This window comes from Meleagris gallopavo, chromosome 1 (assembly GCF_905368555.1).
Source record: "Meleagris gallopavo chromosome 1, MGAL_WU_HG_1.1, whole genome shotgun sequence".
NCBI classification, from domain to species: Eukaryota; Metazoa; Chordata; class Aves; order Galliformes; family Phasianidae; genus Meleagris; species Meleagris gallopavo.
Genome location: NC_139404.1, coordinates 59,016,759 through 59,038,954, shown reverse-complemented (window position 1 = coordinate 59,038,954; position 22,196 = coordinate 59,016,759). Strand labels below are relative to the sequence as shown.

General features: G+C 45.5%; 1 protein-coding gene across 3 annotated transcripts in view; it reads right to left on the bottom strand.

Moving 5' to 3' along the window:
* TMTC1 (transmembrane O-mannosyltransferase targeting cadherins 1) overlaps window positions 1–16,500 on the bottom strand; it is a 152,636-nt gene extending 136,136 nt beyond the window's left edge. Inside the window, exons 1-4 of one of the 3 annotated variants that reach the window (XM_085229566.1) lie at window positions 16,006–16,146; window positions 12,549–12,856; window positions 2,289–2,466; window positions 441–514 (exon numbers count right to left, since the gene is read on the bottom strand). In XM_085229566.1, the coding sequence (XP_085085692.1) occupies window positions 441–514; window positions 2,289–2,466; window positions 12,549–12,589 (293 nt within the window). In that variant the 5' untranslated portion in view covers window positions 12,590–12,856; window positions 16,006–16,146. Of the gene's footprint in view, window positions 1–440; window positions 515–2,288; window positions 2,467–12,548; window positions 12,857–16,005 lie in introns of all 3 variants that reach the window. The other 2 variants (XM_085229557.1, XM_085229560.1) reach the window with 2 other exon arrangements.
* Between the last annotated feature and the right edge of the window lie 5,696 nt (window positions 16,501–22,196).

The following is a 22,196-nucleotide window of genomic DNA, read 5'->3' as shown; positions in this document are numbered from 1 at the left end:
AAGAATTGCTTTAAACTAAAAGATAGAAAATTTAGGTTAGATGTTAGGAGGAAATTCTTTACTTAGAGGGTGGTGAGGCCCTGGCACAGGTTGCCCAGAAAAGCTGTCTCCATCTCTGGAGACATTCTAGGCCAGGCTGGATAGGGCCCTGGATGGCAGCTCTGCCCATGGAAAGTCGTTGGAGTTAGATGATCTTTAAGGTCCGTTCCAAGCCAAACCAATCTACAGTTCTATGAAATGCTGACTTCCCTTTTTACACTTATTCTTTTTCAGAAGTATCACTTATTGGGCGCTCCAACTGCACAGCATGGACCAGAGCACAGCCTCAAAGTACCATGCTGGAGGAAGGACCTCTGCCAGCAATGATCAGAAACCAGTGGATTTCTTCCTGAAACAAAGTATCTTATCCAATTAAAAGAATTGATACCAAGGAACCATACCTATTATAGGAGAGAAAAGCCAACAGAAAGAGTAGACAGGCAAGGACATCCGCTCTGCCTACTATACCTGTTACCTAAAAGGAAAAGAAATGCACAGATGTAAAGGCAGGCAGGCATATAAAAAGGCATGCACACGTACATTCAGTGACTGTCTCAACAATCTCTGCTACCCACTACTACTTTAAATATTATTTAAAAAAAAAAAAAAAAAAAAGCTTAAGTGTTATCCTCCCTCACCACACCAAAATGTTACTTGGCTGGTGTAGGATATACTCAGTTTTGACTACTGCATTTCTCAAATGGCAAAACAAACAAGTAATCCAGTATGGAAGTCATTAAGTTCTTTTTAAAATATTAATGAAGTTGTACAGAAAAAATACCAGTTTCAGGAATCTGCTTTAATTCTGTGTACTAAGAGTTGAATGAGAAACACATCAAACTCCCAGAACTGAGATTTGTTAAAGAAAAGGACTATTGAAAGGACAACTCTCTGGAGAAGACTTATTATATAGGAGTGAGTTAATAATTAACATTTGAATAAACTTTATCGCCAAAAAGTAATAGAGTCGTATGTAATTTATTCCCTTTGAACAATCTGGGTTTATGAGAGTTTTCCCCACGTATCAAATAACAAAATCTTTTTGTAAGAAAGGGAATACTCGAGAAGGATGTACAACTATTTTTTACAAAATATTTCAATATTCCATTTCATAAAGATCTAAAGTTGAACATAAAGCAAATAAGAGGCCCTTTGAAATTTTGCCTCTTTTGAGCTTACATAATTAATCTATATTCAGTGCTCTGGCATTTATTTTAACCTTTTTAAGTTCTGACCCAGACAAAAATAAATTCAAAGAGTGCCTCTTTAGAACTTTCCCTGTCGTACAGAGCTGCATTATCAAAAGGGGCCTGGCTGATTAGTACACACAAGACAGCACAGGCAGTGACTGTAAGGCTCATGGCTTTTTGTTATTAAGGTAATCTCTCCTCAAAAGTTCTCAGCAGCAGCAGCTGCTTCGCTCACTGATTTACAAAGGCTTCTTACAAGTCTATGATGTCAATGGTATCTCTGCTAACGAGTGCATTTCTTTTTTTTTTTTTTTTTGAAGCCCGGACAGCTACACATTGCACTTCCTTTGCAAAGACAGCAAGACTTACTTTATCCACAGGAGAAGTAACTCCCCACACTATTAGACTGTGGCTGCGGAATAAGTAAGTCTTTAACTGTTTTCATAGAACAAGCAGAAAAAAGTGCAGTATGGGCTGCTGCTCTGTGCACTTACCATAGTATTTATGCTAACACTTTTTTCTGAGGATGGTACTCTTATTTTTTTAATTCAAAGCCATACAAATTAATCCATGGGCCATATGACCTCTATCCAAGTGATCTTGGTCCAAACACATACTGATGCTCCCTACAGTGTTTCTCCCTTACACTGATGACTACAGAAGGCAAGTGAAGGCATGGAACAATGTCCCAGCAGGAAAGAGAGGCCTCAATGAGCTCTTTGGTTATGGCAGGCTTGACATTTTCACAGAATGACTGACTGCCCATTTACTGCTGAACTGGTACTGAGGACCCTCACTGAGAATTGAACACCAGAGCAGAAAGACAGCAAGTCTGAATGAATGCCTTCCTTAAGAACTCCTGCAAATTCTGTTAACTATGGTATATTCTCATCTTTGATCTCCCAAAGCAAAGATCACAACTACCACATGGCATATGACTCAGAGGTTTCTTACTAAATAAATAAATAAATAAATAAATAGGGTGTACTTCTATTTTTAGCTTCTTTGCCACCTTTTTTGTTGGTTGTTTTTTTTTTTTTTTTGGTGTCACATACTTACAGCCTCGGTGTGAATGGGATGCACAGCAAAGAACAGCGCTGTGACAAAAGCAAGTCGACAGTCCTTGAACACAGCTTTGTCACAAGTATACATCAGCACGAGAGTCACCAGACAGTGTAGAATTACATTCACTGCGTGGAAATAGAAGGGGTTCATTCCAGCCAGCAAGATGTTTAACCTGAAATTAAAAACAAGAGCCATAACCAGGCTGGGGCAGCTTTGAGATAGCAGGACAACTTGCAAATGCTCTGAATTATGCTTTCTGCCTGATTTGCAGTCTGCTAATGTAAGTGCTATTAAACTAATTAGTGAAAATTGCTCTGAACTTCTGGTTTATCTGATTAAAGAGAAACCACTTCCCCAATTTTCCTCCTAAAATATGCAGTTGAATTTGGCAAGCTTCATAATATGGAGATGGGAGAGGACTATGCCCCTGCGTTAAGACAGGTTTGCTATGCTAAAGCAATAGATGTGCTTCCCAGCATCCACTAGCATAGTCCCACATCAGAAACACACCACTTGCCTGTTTCCAGGCTTTACTGACAACTGGACTACACTGAGAAGCTTCTATACTAGTCAGCATCATTTTTGTGAGGACACTAATGCTCAGGATAAGTTAGCTCAGATCATCTTAGATTGAATGAGAGTTTGTTATTTGTGTCTCTCATGAAAGAAGCATATAACTAGCTGTTATGACATTTGTTTGACACAGTGTATATTAAAGCATTTTTCTGGTCATTGTTTTTTACAGTCAACTTGCTTAACAGCTGCTGACAGGATTTGCTTCACATGCAATTAAAGATAACTTGATTTTCCTTAGAAGTAACTGCATTTGTATCTCATTTGAACAAATACACACACACACAGTGTCTGTATCCAGTGAGGTTTTTATATATAAACAAGGAATTTGGAAGTATTAATGTTAAGAATATTTAAAATAGAAAAGAAAAAGAAAAGCAGACAACAGTAAAAATATGAATCAATCTAAGCATTTTAGGTTTAGCTACAAATCCCTCCCCCTTTTGTTACTAGCAGCTATTGGGCATCTCATGACATTCATGATTCAACAGCAATACTACCATGCAGACATGTTCCTTCTTTGTAAGACAGAGGAGGTGTGGTATGTCTGTGAGGGACAGACAACACATGGCTTTTATAAATACTCTCTACATTCCTTCCTGAGAAGCAGCAGTGTGCTGCTATCTGTCCTGGGCTACATTCTTGGGGTCAACTCAATTTAATGCACCAGGCGACTTACTTGAGCATTTCCCTTCTGTTCTCATTGGAGCGTTTGTGGAGGCAATAGCTGAAACCCACAGAGTTTGGGAAAAGTGGAATTTTACTATGACCTTTCCCATTGAAGTATGGGTTGATGCAACTACATCATGACAAGGCATGAGACCGCATAATGCCTTATCCTAGGAGGTGTTCAAGGCGAGGTTGGATGGGGCCCTGGGCAACCTGATCTAGCACTTAATCTAACAGTTAGCAACCCTGTCTGCAGAAGGTGGAGCTGGTACTTATGATCCTTAAGTTCCGTTGCAATCCCAGCCATTCTATGGTACAGATAGACATAAAGAGCAGGGTCGTCATTTTTTTTTTTCCTATTTTTTTTTCCCCCAGCACTCCTGTTGCTACTGCAGAGCTGCAGCAGACATCCCTTTCCCTCATATCGTAGAATCATGGAATATCCTGAGTTGGAAGGGACCCACAAAGACCATCGAGTCCAACTCCTGGCCACGCACAGCACCACCCAAACACTGTCCAAATATCCCTTTAACTCTGGTACCCGGGGTCGTGCCCACTGCCCTGGGCAGCCCATTCCATGCCCACCACCCTGTAGTGCAGACCCTGTCCCTGACCCCCAGCTGCCCTCCCCTGACACAGCTCCATGCCGTTCCCTCGGGCCCTGTCGCTGTCACACAGAGCAGAGCTCAGCACTGCCCTCCGCTCCCTGTGAGGAGCTGCAGCCGCCATCAGGCCTCCCCTCAGCTCCTCTGCTCTGGGCTGAGCAAATCCAGGGCCCTCAGCTGCTCCTCACACACCTTGCCCTCCAGATGCTTCACCATCTTTGGAGCACTCCTTTGGACACTCACTCATAGTTTTATGTCCTTCTTATGCTGTAGCATCCAGTGCTCAAGGTGAAGCCACACAGCACAGAGCAGAGTGGGACAAACCTCACCTAGTGGCAGTGCTGGCCCTGATGCACCCCAAGGCTCTGTTGGCCTTTTTGGTTCCAGGGCGCACTGCTGGCTCAGATTCAACTTGCTGCCAAACAGAACCCTTAGGTCCCTTTCCTGGGGCTGCTCTCCAGCCTCTCAATCCTCCATCTGTACATTGATCCCGGGTTGTCCCACCCCTGGTGCAGAATCCAGCACTTGCTTTTCTTCATGCAGATGGCAACCAACTTTGAATTTGCCAAGGTTTTGGGGCAACGCCTCTCCGCACTCAAAGGAGTCAACGCTTCTCCCATTTAGTATCATCCACAAATTTACTGAACATAACTTCCAGATCTTTACTGGAGTAATAGATTAAATGATTAAAGAAAACTTGTTTGAAAAAGGAGTCCTACAGAATCCCACTAGTGGAGTGGCAAGGAGGGCAACTGTCAGGCCATAGCAACATGGCCCAACACAGCCATGTTTTCAATGTCATGGGACATCCTGACGGTCACACCCACCATGGTATTGTGTTATAAAGTCATGAGCCAGCTCCCTGCCAACCCTCATAAACACAGGGACCCTGACAACAGTCAGTAACTGACTTGCGACTTGTGGCCATCTTCTGGCAAAAGAAACACCTTACATAAAGATTTTTTTCCTGCCTCCTCCACCAAAGTAGTTCAGCCTTCAGGGGAGCAGCAGTGAACCTGAGCCAAAGTGTGCTGATCCTCCTGAAGGCAACATCAAGCCCATGGAGGTGGATCTGCCTCCAGAGGAAGAACCAATGGAGGTGGATCCATCTCCATACAGGCAAGGCAAGCACTATAACACCATGCTTGCTAAGAGACATTGCCACATCCATTGGCAGAACACCAGGGGCTCTCAATTTCCATCTCAGTGTTGAAATGTCATCACCTGCCAGAGTGCCCCAGCGCCAGTTGCTGCTCCTTCGCCCTTCCTTCCCTGTCCCAATCCTCATCCTTCCCCAAGCTCTCTCACTTCTTCTTCCCTTAGCTCTGAGGAAAAGGGAAGGACTTGAATTGGGACTGGTGTCCTCTAGCTGCTGTGCTGAGGACCACAGGAGGAACCCAGAGGATGGCCCTAAATTCCCTGTGGCCTCCAGGTGGAGGAAGAGGGCTGGACTGGGACTGGTGTCCACTGAACTGCTGCACTCGGACAGGAGTCCAGCAGATGGTTCACAGCTCCCTGCAGCCTCCAAACAAGCCCTAAGGAAGAGGGCAGGATTAAAAATGGTGTCCTCTGAGCTGCTGCATGAGAACTACAGAAGTCCAGCCAATGGTCCTCCAAGCAAGCCCTGAGGAAGAGAACCACAATGAGACTGGCATCCACTGAGCTGCTGTGCTGGGACAACAGGAGGAGTGTAGCCGACGGCTGCAAGCTCCCTGCAGCCTCCAGGCAAGCCCTAAGGAAGAGAGCAGGATTGAGACTGGTGTCCACTGAGCTGCTCTGTGGACAGCCCCAAGTGCTTGCAGTCTCCAGGCAGTGTCATAGAAGCTACAGACAGCTGTTCCTTTGGAGATGCAGAGTACTTTGGTTTGGACAGCAAGAATTGCTGAAATTCAGCATGAACGTTCATTCCAGTTGCTCCAATTGGACTTCTTTCAAGACAGGACAATAAACAGTTCAAAAGGACAATACAGTTTCAAAGGACAATAATAATAATAGAAAAAGTAAAGCTAGTTAAGTGTCTCTCTATTTCTAGTACTTCAGAGTCTGCCCCTGGACTCCTGTGTCTCCTCCCGCTCTCCCTAATGCAGAGTGGCTGCGGAGGGGCCCAGGCACACAGCAACCTGGAGCAGGCTGCAGGCACTCCTTTCACTCAGTGCTGAGCACAGAAGACAGAGGAGGAATGGAGGGCAGCAAGGCGTCCCCTCTTCTCACTGCAGGGTGGCACCGAGCAATGAGAAAGGCCTCAGCAGCTCCTGGCACCCAGCAGTTGGTACGGGGGGCAGTGGCTGGCCAGAACGAAGATGGCAACAAACAGCAGCAAGAGACACCCAGCCAGAGTTCCAGCTGCAAATACACTGCAGCCATGTGAACCCACCAGCCTGGGGGCCAGCCTGCCCAGAAAGAATGGAGGCAGCAACCTAAGCAACATTCCCACCCATATATCTGCAGATGTGCACAATGGCAGGGACCACTGCAGGACCAGTTCTTCAGATCCCGGAATTATTGCTGGCTGTAAATCAGTGTGATGGACCACAGCTCCCCCTAAAAACAATGTCAAATTGTGCCTTCCTCAGAAATACAATTGCCAAAGCAGATGAGGGCAGGTGAGAACAGTGAAGACAAGCAAGTCTGGTTATCAGGCAATACTGACAAACCCCATACCAAAAATGAAAGATTACTGCTTATTTAGCTCTAGCTGTCACTGTCCCTGTTGCAGGGGAGTTGGACTAGATGACCTTTAATTGTCCCTTCCTTCTCTCCCTTCCCTACTCAAACAATTTCTATGATTTATTTGGCTGACATGCAAGGACCAGTTACTAAAAGACACAATATCCAACAGCACTCTTGGAAAATCTCTCACTAGCCTGCATGGAAGTTGCTTGATCATTTCTCCCATCCTGTAAAGCAACTCTATTGGCAAGAAAGGTAAAACCGCACATGGACAAGTCTTCCCTCCCCATCACATCCCCTACCCAAAGTCAGGGGTTCTCTTTACACCTACCACTTTTGGGAGCAAACAACACGACTGAAAACTGAAAAGTAAGTTAGCTGGAAATTACCTGATCTAAGTTCTTGAAAATAGCTATGCGAAAGCATCAGCCTCACATCTTGGTTATTCCCTTGTATGTTCTTTAATGAAGAATTAAACAAACAAACAAACAAACAAACAAACCAACATAGAAGCAGAACAAAGCACAAACATAACATCACCATGCTATTCAGTTAAGCCTGTGCTTAAGCAGCAAAATCTGGGTGCAAACATGGCTCGTTGTATGTTTTGAATACCATCTTAGGTGGCCCATGAACATCAAATGCAATTGTGTGCACATACTATATTCACACCAGTGTTTTGGTTACGAAGCTCTTTGTCATAAGAAATTAGGCCACGCGGCAATAAAGGAAACATTCTTTTGTCCCTAAACAATCCCAGCAGAATGATTTTGAAACGTTAGCAGGAGCTGACTTTACCGCACATCAAATGAGTGAGCAGATTTGGGGCTCCACACAGCTCTAATCCAAGCCACAAAAACTTTGTACAGTCGCCCTGCACACTCACCAGGCTGTGGGGAAAAAGGCAGCCTACTACAGAAAGCCTAGTTTCTCCCACTGCAGAGCAATTCTTGGGCATAGGAATGGGAGGGGATGGCCCTTACACTTCCATATTTAAGCCAGCACACACACACAAACACACACACACACACACACAAAAAAAGTTATATGTTTCTTTTTTTTTTTTTTTTTTTAATTTTTAAACTTACCAGCCCCAAACTCACCAATATTACTATCATTTCTAACTTGCAGCATTGAAAAGGCTGAAAGATGTGCATGAAGATCACAACATCTGCCTCAGCTGAAGTACAGTTGTTAAGATATATGCTACAGCCTTCATAGAGCACATAGCTGGGAGACCAGATGAGCTGGCCTAACTTTGTGAGCTGACTGCTTCTATCAGACCATAAAGGTATTTGAAAATAGTACTACAAAGATACAGGGCTGAGTAAAGCAAGTGAACACACTCGAAAAGGGAGACACCACCATCTCATCCAAGGAGGTCTTTCCTAAACTTTCCTAAAGGGAACTCCCCATTAAACACTTATGGAAGAAGAAATTGGCACTGCCTCAGCATCTCTGCTGGAAGAGTTCCTGCAGGCAAAGAGTGTGCTAATCCTTCTGAGAAGCGGTGAAAGGCAGTTCAAATGCAAAAGGCCCTCAAAAAGGCCCAGGGGGAGTGAAAGAAAAAGAAGCATGTGTGCCAAGGAAGCCATATGACATTCTCAGGTATTTTCTAATACAGCATCAATCAAGACATCACCAAGAGAAAAACTCATTACAAAATTCCCAGCGCTACTCCTCACCCAGACCACACTGGTGTGTATTTGAGCAAAGACCCCAGTCCCAACACCAGCTTGTGCGTCCAAGTGTTCCAGCATATGTGGGCTGGGTCTGGCACAGCCAGCCTTGCAGCTTTTCCTTTCCTCCTCTGTCTGCTTCAGGAAAAGGATCTACAGAGCTGTGCTCTCAGAAAGAAGCTTCCACAGGCACTGCTCATTAAAGGTTCACTGAATGCCATGCTGCAGTCCAGCCAAGGCACATACTTGTATTCCAAAGAAGTCAGCAGGGACACTTCTCCTTGGCAAAGCAATTCACACTTGATCTTCACTGGTGAAAATGCAGAGCTAATGGTGGTAACTATCTTGAAAAATAGCACTTTGTAGCTGAGAATTTGCTCTATCAAATAGTGTCATTGTGTTCCTTGTAGCTGTTGAAGTTTCCATGGAAATAAATAAGAGGCATTACTTTCAGAGCAACCTATGTAGATAATTGCCTTGGGCTGTAATATAGCACTTTTTATCCACTTGCACAAAGACTCATTCAACCTTTTTAAGACTGCTTATGATTTAATAATACTGTAAACCATAATTGGAGAGTTTCTCTTTTTATAGACTTTGTTATTATCCCCCAGCAACTCTTGTTTAGTTTAAACTGTTTTATTATTTTCAACAGACTAACAAAAACCACAACATGTTATGAAATAGAAATGCACAGAATAATAATGGTAATTTGTTATAGCAAGTAACGCTTAATGGAAATCCTCAGAGCATCCCACACCTCATAAAACCCTCACAGTTTTTACAGAAGAAGGCTCACATGCAGATTTATGAGTTAATCTAGCAGACAAGAATGGATTAAGTTTCTTGTGATCTTCCTTTCCTTTTAAATTTGTGTGATGTATATGACAAATTTAATGTAAACTAATTCATGATTTTAGTGTGAAGTATCATAATCACCAGGGATGCATCTACAACATGCCAGGAAAATGAGCATCTGTACTCCAAAAATGGCACAGCTGCATCAGTGGCAACAGTGGCTGAAGTTCTGTGTGGAAACAGCTCAAAGATTAAGAAATACCTGCAGCAGTAAAAAAAAAAAAAAAAAAAGAACATCAGTTCCATTTGCAGCAGCATTCATAGGACAGCCAGCACAAGTGCAGCAGAATTCCCTTGCACAGCAGTACTTTGTGCTGGTAAACTTTCATAGCACAGTACAATGCCTTGGAATTAAATAGGCAATAAAGCTTACGTGCCTTTTTTACCCAACTTTCTATAAAAGGATGGGTGAGAAGACAGAGACCATATCAATTCCCAAGCAAGATCAGTTTCCTTAGAGCAAAGCCACCACTTACAAGAGGATTGGGTAAATGCTGGCATTCAAAGCAGGTTATTGCTTTCTAGCAGGGTTAGCAAAAGAAAACAGGAATCACAATTAGACTGAGAAGCAACAGCACCTTGGCAGCGGCAAATACGCTAAGCAAAAATTCCTAGTGCTACACTAGAAAGTGTGGTTTGGCAGTCATTCCTATGCTAAGAATACTGAATATACCATTCACCTAGCTTTACATTTATTTCCACAAACAGTCAAGGAAAAAGCCAGATTGGCAATTTACAGACTGACAAGATGTTGTTTTATCAAGATTTTGAGCAAATGGGAGTTTGTCTTAAAAGCTGTCCTCAACCGTTACATCTGCAACGGCAACACACAGGAAGAAATGAACATCTCACAAAACTCTTCACCATCCCATACCAGATAGTAGTGCAATATGCACAGCAGTTTGCAGTGCTGGCACATCCATGCTGTTTTCCAAAAGTATAGCAAGAGAGTAACATGCATTCCAGGGTTTGATAGTGGTGGGGATGAATAACTTGGATGTTTTAACACCAGCAGTCCCCTTCTACGTACTGCAAGGATAAAAGACAAGGTATGGCAGAATGAACTTAGGGCATCAAGAGGAGAGAATGGAACTAGTGGAAACCTAGTCTGAAATTATGAGCACATTTCAAATGCGATGCAAAAGTTTTTCCATCAAACTTGAAGCAAGTTTGGTAATCTTTTAGCTCAAGCTGCAGACCATAGGAGATGCCACTCAAATTTATACTGAGCTGAACAGAAAACCAAGTTTAACATATAAAAACAGAGCAACACTCTTTTCTTTTAACTCTGAGAGACATTAAATGAGAAAGCCCAGGAAAGAAGTCAGAAACACAGCAAGCAAATGCTGAGAAATGCCCTCAGCTAACCAGCAGCAGCCAGAGCTCTTCATTTTTGTGGACTCTAAACAGCACTGACAGCATGCTCCTGTGAGGGAGAAGGCAGGTTCAGAGCTGAGTCTTTTAGGTAAAAGGAGATAAAAGAAAATTAAGAGTGACATTGGTGCAAAAAGGAGTAGGAATCAGTAGGTGTCATACAGGCAAAACAGCAGTAACAAAAGCAGCGAACACAGATGTGATTGCATTCACCTCAGCCACATCTTTGCACAGAACCTGCCCAGGCCTTTTTAGGAATGCTTCCCCTTAAAATAAAAGCCTTTTCAATTCGAGAGAGAAACAAGCTTTGTTACAAGTTTTAGCCACAGAGAAGATTTTGCAACCAGACAGAAGTCAAACACGGTTCATGCACAGTTCCCACAGCTCCCCATGCACGTGAGGGCAGATTCTCACTTTGGGCCTGACCACTGGCTCAGCAGAATGCAGGCACCCACAAGCTTTGCCACCCATAAGGCTGCCAGGCCGCAGGCTCCAGCACCACCCTACAGCTCCCAGCCTTCCTACAGTCCTGCAGGATTTAAGGCCCTCCCTAAGCACTGGGCTTCATCAGCAGCCACCTGGCCTCATCCCGTGAAGTCCAAGCAACCCTGCCAGCTCCACTCCCCTGGAGGGGCACAGCCCACTCCTACAACCAAAAGAAAAAAAAAAAAAAAAAATTGGACACGCTGCTACATTCCCTGTTTGGTTCCAGATCACTCCTTCTATTTCTAAACAGTAATTACACTCAATGTGGTGGGCAGAAAAAAAAAAGTCTTCTCTAAATCAGCTTCATATGAGCAACTCCAGAGCTGGAAAAAAGACAAGCTTTGAGGCACACACATCCTCCCCCAAATCTAAAATGGCAGCCACGTGGTCCCGCCTTGGTCAGAATCAAGGCATACACATCTAGAAATGCACTCATTTATTGCAACTACAACACAACTGGTCTAATACAAGCAGTGCCACTTCTCAGTAACCTCACCTGCCTTGCAGCTTTAGCCCACTGTGGCTACACCAGTGCTGTACTGATTTCATGGCATGCATCAGAGCATCAGTATATGGAGAATGACTGCCATAGTGAGGGTAGGAATGCTTAACCAACATTCATAGGAGAAATACTGACATAATCTTAAGCACTGTGATACTGCCTTAATATAGATACACAGAGGAAAGAAAATACTTGTGCGGTGCATATTTAACCTGACACATTATAACTCGCTATGTTACCCTGTGATGTCAAAAGGTAATAAACCATTAAGGAAGAACAAATGAAATTTAAAATCTGGTTGTTTTTTCTAAGCTGCCTGTCCTTGAAACTCATGCCACTGATACAGCTGAAAAAACAGAAAGATCAGCTGTATGCAACTAGATAGATCAGAAGGTTGGCAGTGACTTATTGAATTAATTCTCTTTTTGGCTCCATATTTACATCTAACCAAAGCTCACAATCACTTCAGGGTTTGATCTAAAGCCATTGGTAGTCTCATACTAGGCTCACAGTGCCTGCACCATGTGAACTGTAGCTGAAGGATCCCATTTTTTCCCCCAAGGCATTCATGCTACCCAAGCTACCACCGACCAACAGCCTCTGCAGGCATAGCCATCCATTCTTGCTGTCAGCAAGTGAGCATGGGATGGTTCTTTTTTTTTTTTTTTTTTTCTTTCCATTTTTACTGTCAGAGGACTAGTGAGATAGCTCGACATTCCAACTGTGTGCCTATGTCTTTTCCCGTGGGACAACTGAGTTTCTCTCAATGACTTATCTCTCCCAGCTCTTCCTTCCAGACCCAAACAGCCCAAGCAGCAGCTGGAGGAAGCACTCTTACCCCCTCATGGATCTGAGCTCATTTCCAGTGAACTGTGACATCCATCTCCTTCAAGGAAGACCAGGTATCATCTGCAGTCCTCCAGCCAACTTCATCTTCCTGAGTCACTGCAACAACTAAATGGCCATAACCAGCCAGTATCTTCTCTGCCAGCCTTTTGCCTCCAGTGAGCTGTTATTCATGGTCTTGTGGCACCTCCCTCACTGATACCTGCCTTCTGCTGTGTCAGAAGCAGTGCCCTCCACCTCCTCATCAAAGAGACCAAGTGGGCTTCCTTCTCTTGGGCCTTTGCTCAGACACCTGGAGAACTAGGGGTGATATGATTAAGATTCTTTAAATTTTGACATTTGGGTTTAAAAGAAAAAAATAAGTATTTATTCTTGTCATCTCCTTCTACCACACACCTTGAGGCAAAGCCTACTGCATTGCTGACTACATCAAACCACCACTTAGATTTTCATCACAGAAACACTCATCTAAACAGAGATTAGAAAAGCAAGAAGAGAGAGGAGAGGTGGTACTGAGGATTTCACCTTCTGCTCCAACAGTTGAGAAATACTTTGCAAAATCACTAGAGCCAAGAAATAATGTAAGTGCTAGAGAGGGAAAAATATCTCACCAAACTTCTGTTAGTGGAGACAAGGTACAAGGTAGAAAACACTCAGTTTCAATATAAAATCCTGAGTGAATTATAGAGCTGGCAGTTCTTCTCTTCCTCCCCTTTACCTTAACATTTTATGTGGAAGGCACCAAGAAATTGAATATCGCAAGTCCAAAAAGTGACCTTCTTTAAAAATAAGTATATTGAATTACATCTTGGAGAAGAAAGCATGAAGTTTTCCTGAGGTCTAAACAAAATCACTGCCTATGATGTCATGTCCTTTGCAGATGCTAGTCCTGTCACCCAACAGGTATCCAAGCACAGCAGGGATGTCTCTGAACCAACCAGTTTCAATGCTTCTTTCCTTTACTGAAGTCAGAAGAAAAGGTGAGAGAAGTTCAAAGACACAAAGTAAACAATATTTAATTCAACAGTTCACATGCAGGCTTTTTCTCCCTCTGATGTTAACCCACATGCAGACAAGAAGAAAACCTAGCAGATCTGTGAAAATTTTAAAGTTTTGCTGAGTGATTCTAGTAGCACAGGCCACTCATATTTTCCTCTCATCATTCATTCTGACAGACCCAGTGCGAATAGTGCCAAATAGCTGAGCTCTTTTCACTGTTTGGCGCAAGAGCATTAATCTGCTAGAATTAGGACTGTCATTTAGGATTTCCAATAAGTGAAGGATGCTGAACCACCGTTACAAGATTTACAGCAGTGTTTAGTCAAGATATTGGGTTTTTTGACAGAGCAGTGATAAATTCTTTTAATTGAGATCATTTCAAGAATATGTAGCATATATGAAAGATACGCTCCATTAAATGACAAGTCCATGGGGCATCATGAGTCCTTTCACTTTCGCAGCCACAAAGGACAGAAAAGAGATGTAGACAAAGTATCTGTGTACTGAGGATCTGTAGGTAGGCAAGTCTTCCAGGTGAAAATGACCACAGGAAGGTGCAAAGAATGATGCTGCTATTCATTTCAATTTTGTTAAAAGACCACTCCTGTTGAGCATTTAACAACCAGTGGGGTAGAGTGCTTCTCCTCCTGCAGAAGGACAGAGCAAAACCAGCAAGGTGGTGCTGGGCAGGACATCAGAGCAAACAGCACGCAGCTCAGCCACAGCTCAGCATCATCTGGCAGAACATTCTCACTGTATCCTGCTTGGGAGCGCTGGGTAGGGAGGATCCATTCTACTCAGGTCTTTACATCTGCGTCTGGCTCCCTACTGAAAGGTAGGGAGTGAGAAGAATGAGGAAAGGCAAAGGGCTGGAAGGGTATTTGGGACACTGGAAATAGCCTTCCTCTGCAGCCAGGGAAGATAAATGATCCCTTCCTCATTCCAAATGCAGTGCCAACCAGTGAACAAATGACTGTGCCTTTGACCCTAGGCTTTGGCTGTATGCTTATTATACGCACTTGAAAATAAAGTCTTGCTCTGAAAGTCTACCTCACTGGTTTCCAAAAAGGAGTAGATGGGACAGTGTTTCATCCTTATTTTCCCCTTTTCCTCCTTCTTCCTTCAAATAGCAAAGGGTAAACCAGTTCCATCAAGATATATAAGTGCGATCTAAAGCATTCAGTTTCCATTCCATTATTAAAGTTTAAGACTCTGTTAATTAGCATAATTTAACCTCAACTCCACAACCTGATCTACACAGCCAAGACCAGCAGCCGAGTCCAGCACTGTAGTCGCATGGTGATGTGTGGAGGTTCATTCACCTCTTGAATTCCCCACTGATGTGGGCGTAATGGATCCACCGGAGGGCTCCCCAGCTGCGCAACAGTTTGGCTGAGCACCTAACGAAGGAGGCAGTCCGTGTGCATTGAGCTGGCTCTGCCCGAGGCAGCCTCCTACCCCTTCGTTCTCTCCGGAAACCTGCTTAGAACTGCCTCAAGAACACATACAGTCTGTCTTGAACAACTCAGTTCGTGGGCATCTGCACTATTCAGTTTTGTGTATGGGGGATGTTCCACCCAGCCACAAAACGGTTCCCAAATAGCTGGTGCCGACTGCCCTCAGCTCTAAGCTTGTCCTTAGGGCACAAAGATGCTGCATTTCCCCTAACTGTTCTTGTCTTACAGAAAGGCTCTATTTTTGGAGAGTTCGTGAGATGTTATTTATAAATACCAGGTATTTGAATGGACAGTTACTCAGCAGGTCCTAACCACCACCTCCTCCCGGCACACTTAGTGCTGCCTATAGAGTTTGCTCCTTACGACCGCCTTAGGTTCGCAGTGCACAGTCTGACTGCTGATCACCGGGAGCCCCGTGCTCGGCATCACCTGCTACATCAGCTGTTCCGCGCAGCTCCCCGCAAGCACTCAAACATTTTTAAATACTAAAACGGAATAAACATTCACCATCATTTGTGATTACGTCAGAATACGGCAAACAGAACAAGCTAACGCCAAAGCTGACAAAGCGACTGACTGGTGACCGCGCCGAGCTGCTACACGTTCTACTCTGAGAGGAGGAGGAGAGGATCTCGTTCTTCCTTCTGGGATTAGAGAAGGAACCATCAGTTCTTTGCTGCTCCCCTCCCCGGAGAGCCGGAACTCCGCTCGGGGACCGCGTGGGGACCGCGGAGAGCGGCTAAGCTGGGGAACGGCTCCACTTCGGAACGGCACAACTTCCCGGCACGCTCACCCAACCGCGGAGCGAAGTACTGGGAATAAAGCAGAGGGCTGAGCGGCAGGAAGAACTTCTGGGGAAGTCGCTCTGCGCACCTCTCACTCGGAGGTGCTTCCCCGAGCGCTCGGTCCCCCCGGCAGCCCGCAGACACCTGTTCGCGCACCGTCGGGGCCGGGGCGCACCCGCGGCATCATCACCCGGCCCCGGGCACTTACTTGAAGGTGAGGACGCAGAGGGGCCGGTAGGACTTGTGGCTGGTGTTCTCCGCCATCCGCTTGCCCCAGAAGTCGTTGGCGAAAGCGGCGGCCACGGGGGCGGCCGCCCGCACGTCGGGGTTGTTGACGATGGCCCAGACGTCGTCGTGCACGAACTCTCCCCGCAGCGAGTTGCCGTAGCACAGCGCGCACAGCCCCGCCAGCACCGCCGCCGCCGCCGCCCCGCCGCACTGCCCCGGCGGCAGCACCGAGGGGCGCGGGGCCGGCGGCGGCGCGGCTCGGTCCCGGCTGCGGTTTCCCAGCGCCGAGCCCGTCACCATGGCGCGGGACCTTGCGCGGGGAGCCGCGCTGCGAGCCCCGGCTCCGCCGCCCGCATGCTGCGGGGCGGGCAGCGGCACCGGCGGCGCCGGCGGCGGCCACTCGCGCTCTGCCGGGGCGCAGCCTGCCCGGCTGCAAATAAACAGCGGCCGCCTCCCCGCGCCATCCCTCCTCCTCCTCCTCTCCTCCTCCTCCTCCTCCTCCTCCCTACCCCCCCGCACGCATGCTCCTTGCCGCGCTGTCACCTCCGCCCGCCGCGGGGGGGGCTCGGCCCGGGTGGGGCGCGGAGCTCCGGGCGGAGCGGTGCGGCGGTGGCATCGGTCCCTGGGCCGCGTTCAGCCGGAGAGCCCGCACGGGCACCGCAACCACGGTGTGCCGAGCAGCCTCTGCGGGACGGGAGGCGTTGCGGTGCCACGGGGGTTGTTTTCCCTATTCTGATCAAGCTGCCCCTCTTCCAAAATTTCCATCAAAGCGTCACTGTGGTGGCTGCGCTGTAGGAGCCCGTCCCGCCCATCCCGACCCACTCATGTCCTATCGATAACTCCCGTTCACTCACAAAAAGAATTAGCGCTTCTTGGCAAAAAGCTTGGAGTAAGTGAGGTGAATGGACATGAAAAAAGATTGAGGGAACTGGGCTTGTTTAGCTTGGAGAAGAAAAAGCTCCGGGGACACCTCATTGTGGCCTTCCAGTACTTGAAGGGAGAATATAAACAGGAGGGGGAATGGCTGTTTACATGGGTGGATAGTGATAGGGAAAGGGGGAATGGTCTTAAACCAAGACAGGGAAGGTTTAGGTTAGATATTAGGAGGAAGTTTTTCACACAGAGGGTGGTGACACACTGGAACAGGTTGCCCAAGGAGGTTGTGGATGCTCCATCCCTGGAGGCATTCAAGGCCAGGCTGGATGTGGCTCTGGCCAGCCTGGTCTGGTGGTTGGTGACCCTGCACATAGCAGAGGGGTTGAAACTAGATGATCTTTGAGGTCCTTTTCAATCCAGGCCATTCGATGATTCTATGATTTTATGACATCCTGGGCACACCCCAAATTTCTCCCTGAGTTAAGTCATGCTGCATAGAGTTTGCCACTGCCTCATGTATGCGTGGGAAAAGAGTGCAGCAGAAGTAGTGGAGGGTTCTTGCAGGCTGTCCACGGCCAGCCATCTCCACGAATGCTTTTACCCTCAGAATATTTTAGCACTTTGGGGGTTTTCCAAGTGCAACAAAAAGAAAACAGGTTTTTCAGCTGGGCTTCTGTAATAGCTACAGATAGCACTTGGCTCCAACCAGTACAGCCGGGACAGAAGGAAACTCCAGCAGGACTGGGGCTGTCAGTCAAACTTTCCCCTCAAGAGGCTGATGTGACCTTAGGGGAGCTCTCCCCAGGGCTTGTCCCTGTGGGGATATCACTCACTGGGCTGCTATTCTGCTGTTGACTTCCCAACACTCCTGTGAATGTGGGCACACAAAACCGGGCTCCAACACGTTGAGTTTATATGGGAACCTGGAGTTTACACAGGAGGAAGCCTCGTATGTACTTTCTTACTTGTTCTATGCACTCATCAAAATGTCATACAGACAGTGTAGTTAACGTGGATTTGTTGAGCTTCCTTTGTGGGGAGGTGACACTGCTACCATTTCTCCATGCTGCATGAAAAGATCCTACCAATATTCACTTTCTTCTCTCAAGAAAATATCTGTAAGATAGGCAAATAATGCTCAAGTCAATCATGAAGGAAGAGCTCCTTTCACCAAGAGAATACAGTCTGCTGAAATCATAGAACCATGGAATGGGTGGTGTTGGAAGGGACCTCAAAGCCCACCCAGCCCCCAACCCCTGCCATGGGCAAGGCTGCCACCCAGCAGCTCAGGCTGCCCAGGGCCCCATCCAAGCTGGCCCTGAGTGCCTCCATGGATGGGACACCACAGCTTCTTTGGGCAGCCCGTGCCTTCCAACCCCAACCATTCTATGGTTCTATAGCTCTATGATTCTATGATCTCCTGCTCCCACGGGCCTTGGGCCTTTACCTAGCGCAGCTGTGTCATCACTTCTGAAATGTAAAGCCAAACTGCTTCTCAGAAGAGAATATCTGAGCTATGGGATCATGTGTGTAGTTGAGCACTCCAGCTTTTTGGCTGTTTGCTTGTATTTGAATCACAAGTTTCGTGCCAGCGGTATAAAAAGATTGTTAACAAATGGCCGTTAAAACTGAAGACCTTGAAACTAATTACACACAACGCTCAAAAAAACTCGCTCTGCTAATTGAGCGGAGCTCATTACTTGTGAAGTAGGGAGGCTCAGCCTCCACTCACAGTAGAACATACGGCAGGGTACGCGCGCAGCAGTCACATCTGAACTGTTACACATCAAAGGGCCGAGCGCCGATTGATCTGTTACTGTCTGAGGATGGCAACAGCTCAAAGGCAGAGAGAAACTGCAAAAGTTTTAAGTTTAAAGCTTAAGCACGGACTTCTGAAGAGTTCAGCTTTGCACTGACTGATTAGAGTATAAGAATGCAGTAAATACAATTTAAAAGTTAAATTACCATCTGGTCTCAGCTAGAGGTAGATTTCAGAAGTAGCACGAATAAATAGTTTCTTGCTCTCTGAACAAATAATTTTACGTTTCAACTAAGCCATTTGGTAACTGGTACAATTGATTTCTGCTTGTAGTCAGTTACTGAACGGTTTCGCAATTGATTTCAATAGCCCCAGGATGAAACTCTATCTGCCATGCATACAAGGTTTGGTTGGTACAGATTGCATTCATACTGTTAAAGCCAAAAAAAAAAAAAAAATCAGTCACCGTGGTATGTAAGCTATGAAAGGAAATTGCCATCTTGCGTTCAAGAACTGTGTGGATGTGGCACTGAGGGACGTGGTCAGTGGGCATGGTGGTGGTGGGCTGACGGTTGGACTGAATGATCTTAGAGGTCTTTTCTCACCTCAGTGATTCTGTGAGTGATGCAAAACCCAGAACTGAGTTTGGCATTAAAGCATTGTGCTGTCTGTGCTGGAGGAGCTGTGGTGAGGCAGCAATCTGCACAGCCCAGAGCCCCTCACTCTGTGCAGCCAAATAGGATTGGGGCTTTGGAGTTACCGGGAGCACTGCAACAGACACAAAACAGAATGCTTTGCTGGGCTGATCTAGAGCAATCCTGTTGATGATCCATTTTGCTCGTTACCATACTGACTTGCCTCTAGGTCAGTATAGGCTACAGGACGTTTGTCTTTGGCAGAGTCTTCCTAAAGCTCAGTGGAAGTTCTCAAGTTTTTGCTTTCACTTTCAACTGTGGCTATGAGCCACAAGAATCACAAACAGGAGAGGAAACTTCTTGCCCTCAGTACCCTGCAGCTTTTTTCTGGACCTGCGATCCTCAAGAGACAAAGCTATCTGATGTCCCCAGGGGTGACCTTTCATTTTTGGTAGGTTTGTAGCTGCTTGAGGTTCAGCCCACAGCCCTGTGATCAACCACCTCTCCTGGGCAGACACAGAGCGCACTACGTATCACTACTGAAAACACGAAGCCCTTCATTCTACAAAGCTGTATCAGCAAGGAGATACCGCGCGGTACTCGGTGGATCCCTGTGGATGTGCATTCCCCATCACTGACACAGATGGCGAGCAACAGAATCCTCCGTGACCCATTTTTAGATCTATTTGACACTTGCTTCGTATGCTCATGTAAAACCAGAGATTTCAAGCTGAAAAAAAGCTTGCTATAGTTGTTACTGGATTAGAGGGAATCTTTTTTTCAGCTCATTCAACAAATGCCTTTTCTGCCTTTGGAGAGACCCGGTTTAAGCTTTAGTCTAATGGCAGGATTACAGAAGTTCTTTAAGCTCCTGTGGTGGCTGCAGTATCCGTGGTTTGACAGAGGGGAGAGGCATGGGACAATGTGTGCAAAGTGACTGGGGCTTGTTGTTGACAAAGGATAGTAATACTTCTCAACATTCTTGTGTGCTTGATTTGGGGTGTGGAGCCACGTGGTGGGATGGGGAGTGGAGAAAAGAGCATTCTTCTTTTCTGATTCAGTGTGGATCTGCAGTTTTCCTTCTCCAGAAGCACTGCAGAACTTTCCCAAAGCTAAAGAGAATTCTCAGTCTTGCCTTTGTTTGGAAGAGCGTGTTTTATAGCATAAGAGCAAGGGATGAGTGCAGCCTAAAGGGCCTGAGTCATAAGAGCTATCACTTATCCATCTGTATAACACTGATTAACAAGACAGTTTTAGATTTTTATTTTTTTTTCAGAGAAATCAACTAATGACTCAGAACCACAAAAATTAAATTCAGGGTAGTATCATTTTTGGCTGAATGAATGAAGGACTCTTAGATGACCCAACAGTTATTTCCTTCTCTTACAGTGCAAACTGCATTTTTGCTGTAGCTGGAACACTGATTCTCACCAAAAGCAGATCAGCACGAGTGTGAGGCTGTTTGAAGAGAGGACCTTGATGGAGAAAAGTTTTTAAAGGACTGCTTTCCTGAGAAATGGACATTAGTAACTCAGGCACCATATGCTTCCTGCTGTGCAAAGATGTGGGTAAATTTCTGTACAGTTGGGCACTGAAAATAAATGCAGTATAAGAAATAGGTTTGGACACAGAACCCAGATCCATACTTAGTGGCTGGAATTCATAACACTACTGCATGGAGACACTGGATTGTGAAGAAGAATCTGACTTTGGTGAGGTAAAAGATGCACTTTTGGGTGCGAACTGAATTGAATCAGTAGACTTAGACTAAATATCAGGAAGCAGTTCTTGTAATGGTGAGACACTGGCAGAGGTTGCCCAGATATGTTGTGGATGCCCCCACCCTGGAAGCATTGAAGGCCAGGCTGGATGGGGCTTTGAGCAACCTGGTCTAGAGGGAGGTGTCCTTGCCTATAGCAGGGGGATGGAACTAGATGATCTAAGGTCCCTTCCAACCCAAACCATACTATGATTCTATGACTGGATTCAGCCTTCAGAGCTGGCAGCACATTTCTCAGTGTAATTGCCTCCTAGAAGTTTACATGCTGCAATAATCGCAGAGTTTGAAGACCCCAAGTGTGTTCCCTATTCAGCTTCAGTTGGTGGATTTTTTTCTGGGCATGTCTGAGCTGGAACTCAGCAGCAGTCCTCTCCCAAAAGTGATTTATATGAAAGATCTGGTGTCCCTGGTTTCTATTGAATTGCAGTCCCTGAAAATGGTCTGATAAAATCAGATACTCTGATAGAAATCTCTACACTTATTCTTTGATTACTGAGCAAGCTCAATTTCATCATGGTGAAGTAGAAGCCAGTGGTTACAATTACCTTTCCTTCCTTTCATCTGGCTTTTAATATTTGGATTTAAGATGGAAAAATTACAAATGAATAAATCTGCACCAAGTCTAGTCAAGATTTTTCTCTGTATAATAATATTATTCATATCTCTATGATTAGCAACAGCTGGAATAAATTTTAGTAAAAATATTAAAATCTGTATTGTAGAATAAGCCGCATGGAGTCACTGTAATTTGAGAAAGGCAAAAGTTTTCATAAAAGCTACTGAGAAAGGAACATGGATTTTTCTTTCAGGTGACTTTTTTTCGATTTTGTTTTTGCAAGCAGATCTGGTTTTATTTCACTGTGCTCAAGTTGCTGGTGCTCATGTTGAACAAACACTTGAGATACAGCAGTACATCTACCAGCCACACTGGACACTGCTTCTTCTCCCTAAACCAAGGTGTACTGAGCTGCTCAAGCTGTGTTAAAGCAAGTTTTCAGCTGTCATTACAGTGACCTAACGCAATGCTGGTGCTATATCAGCTGGAAAGCTATTAGGCAGCTCCACTTTTCACCTGCAAACATCACCCATACCAGCTGCTGTTTTCAGAAAGTGGCTGAGAA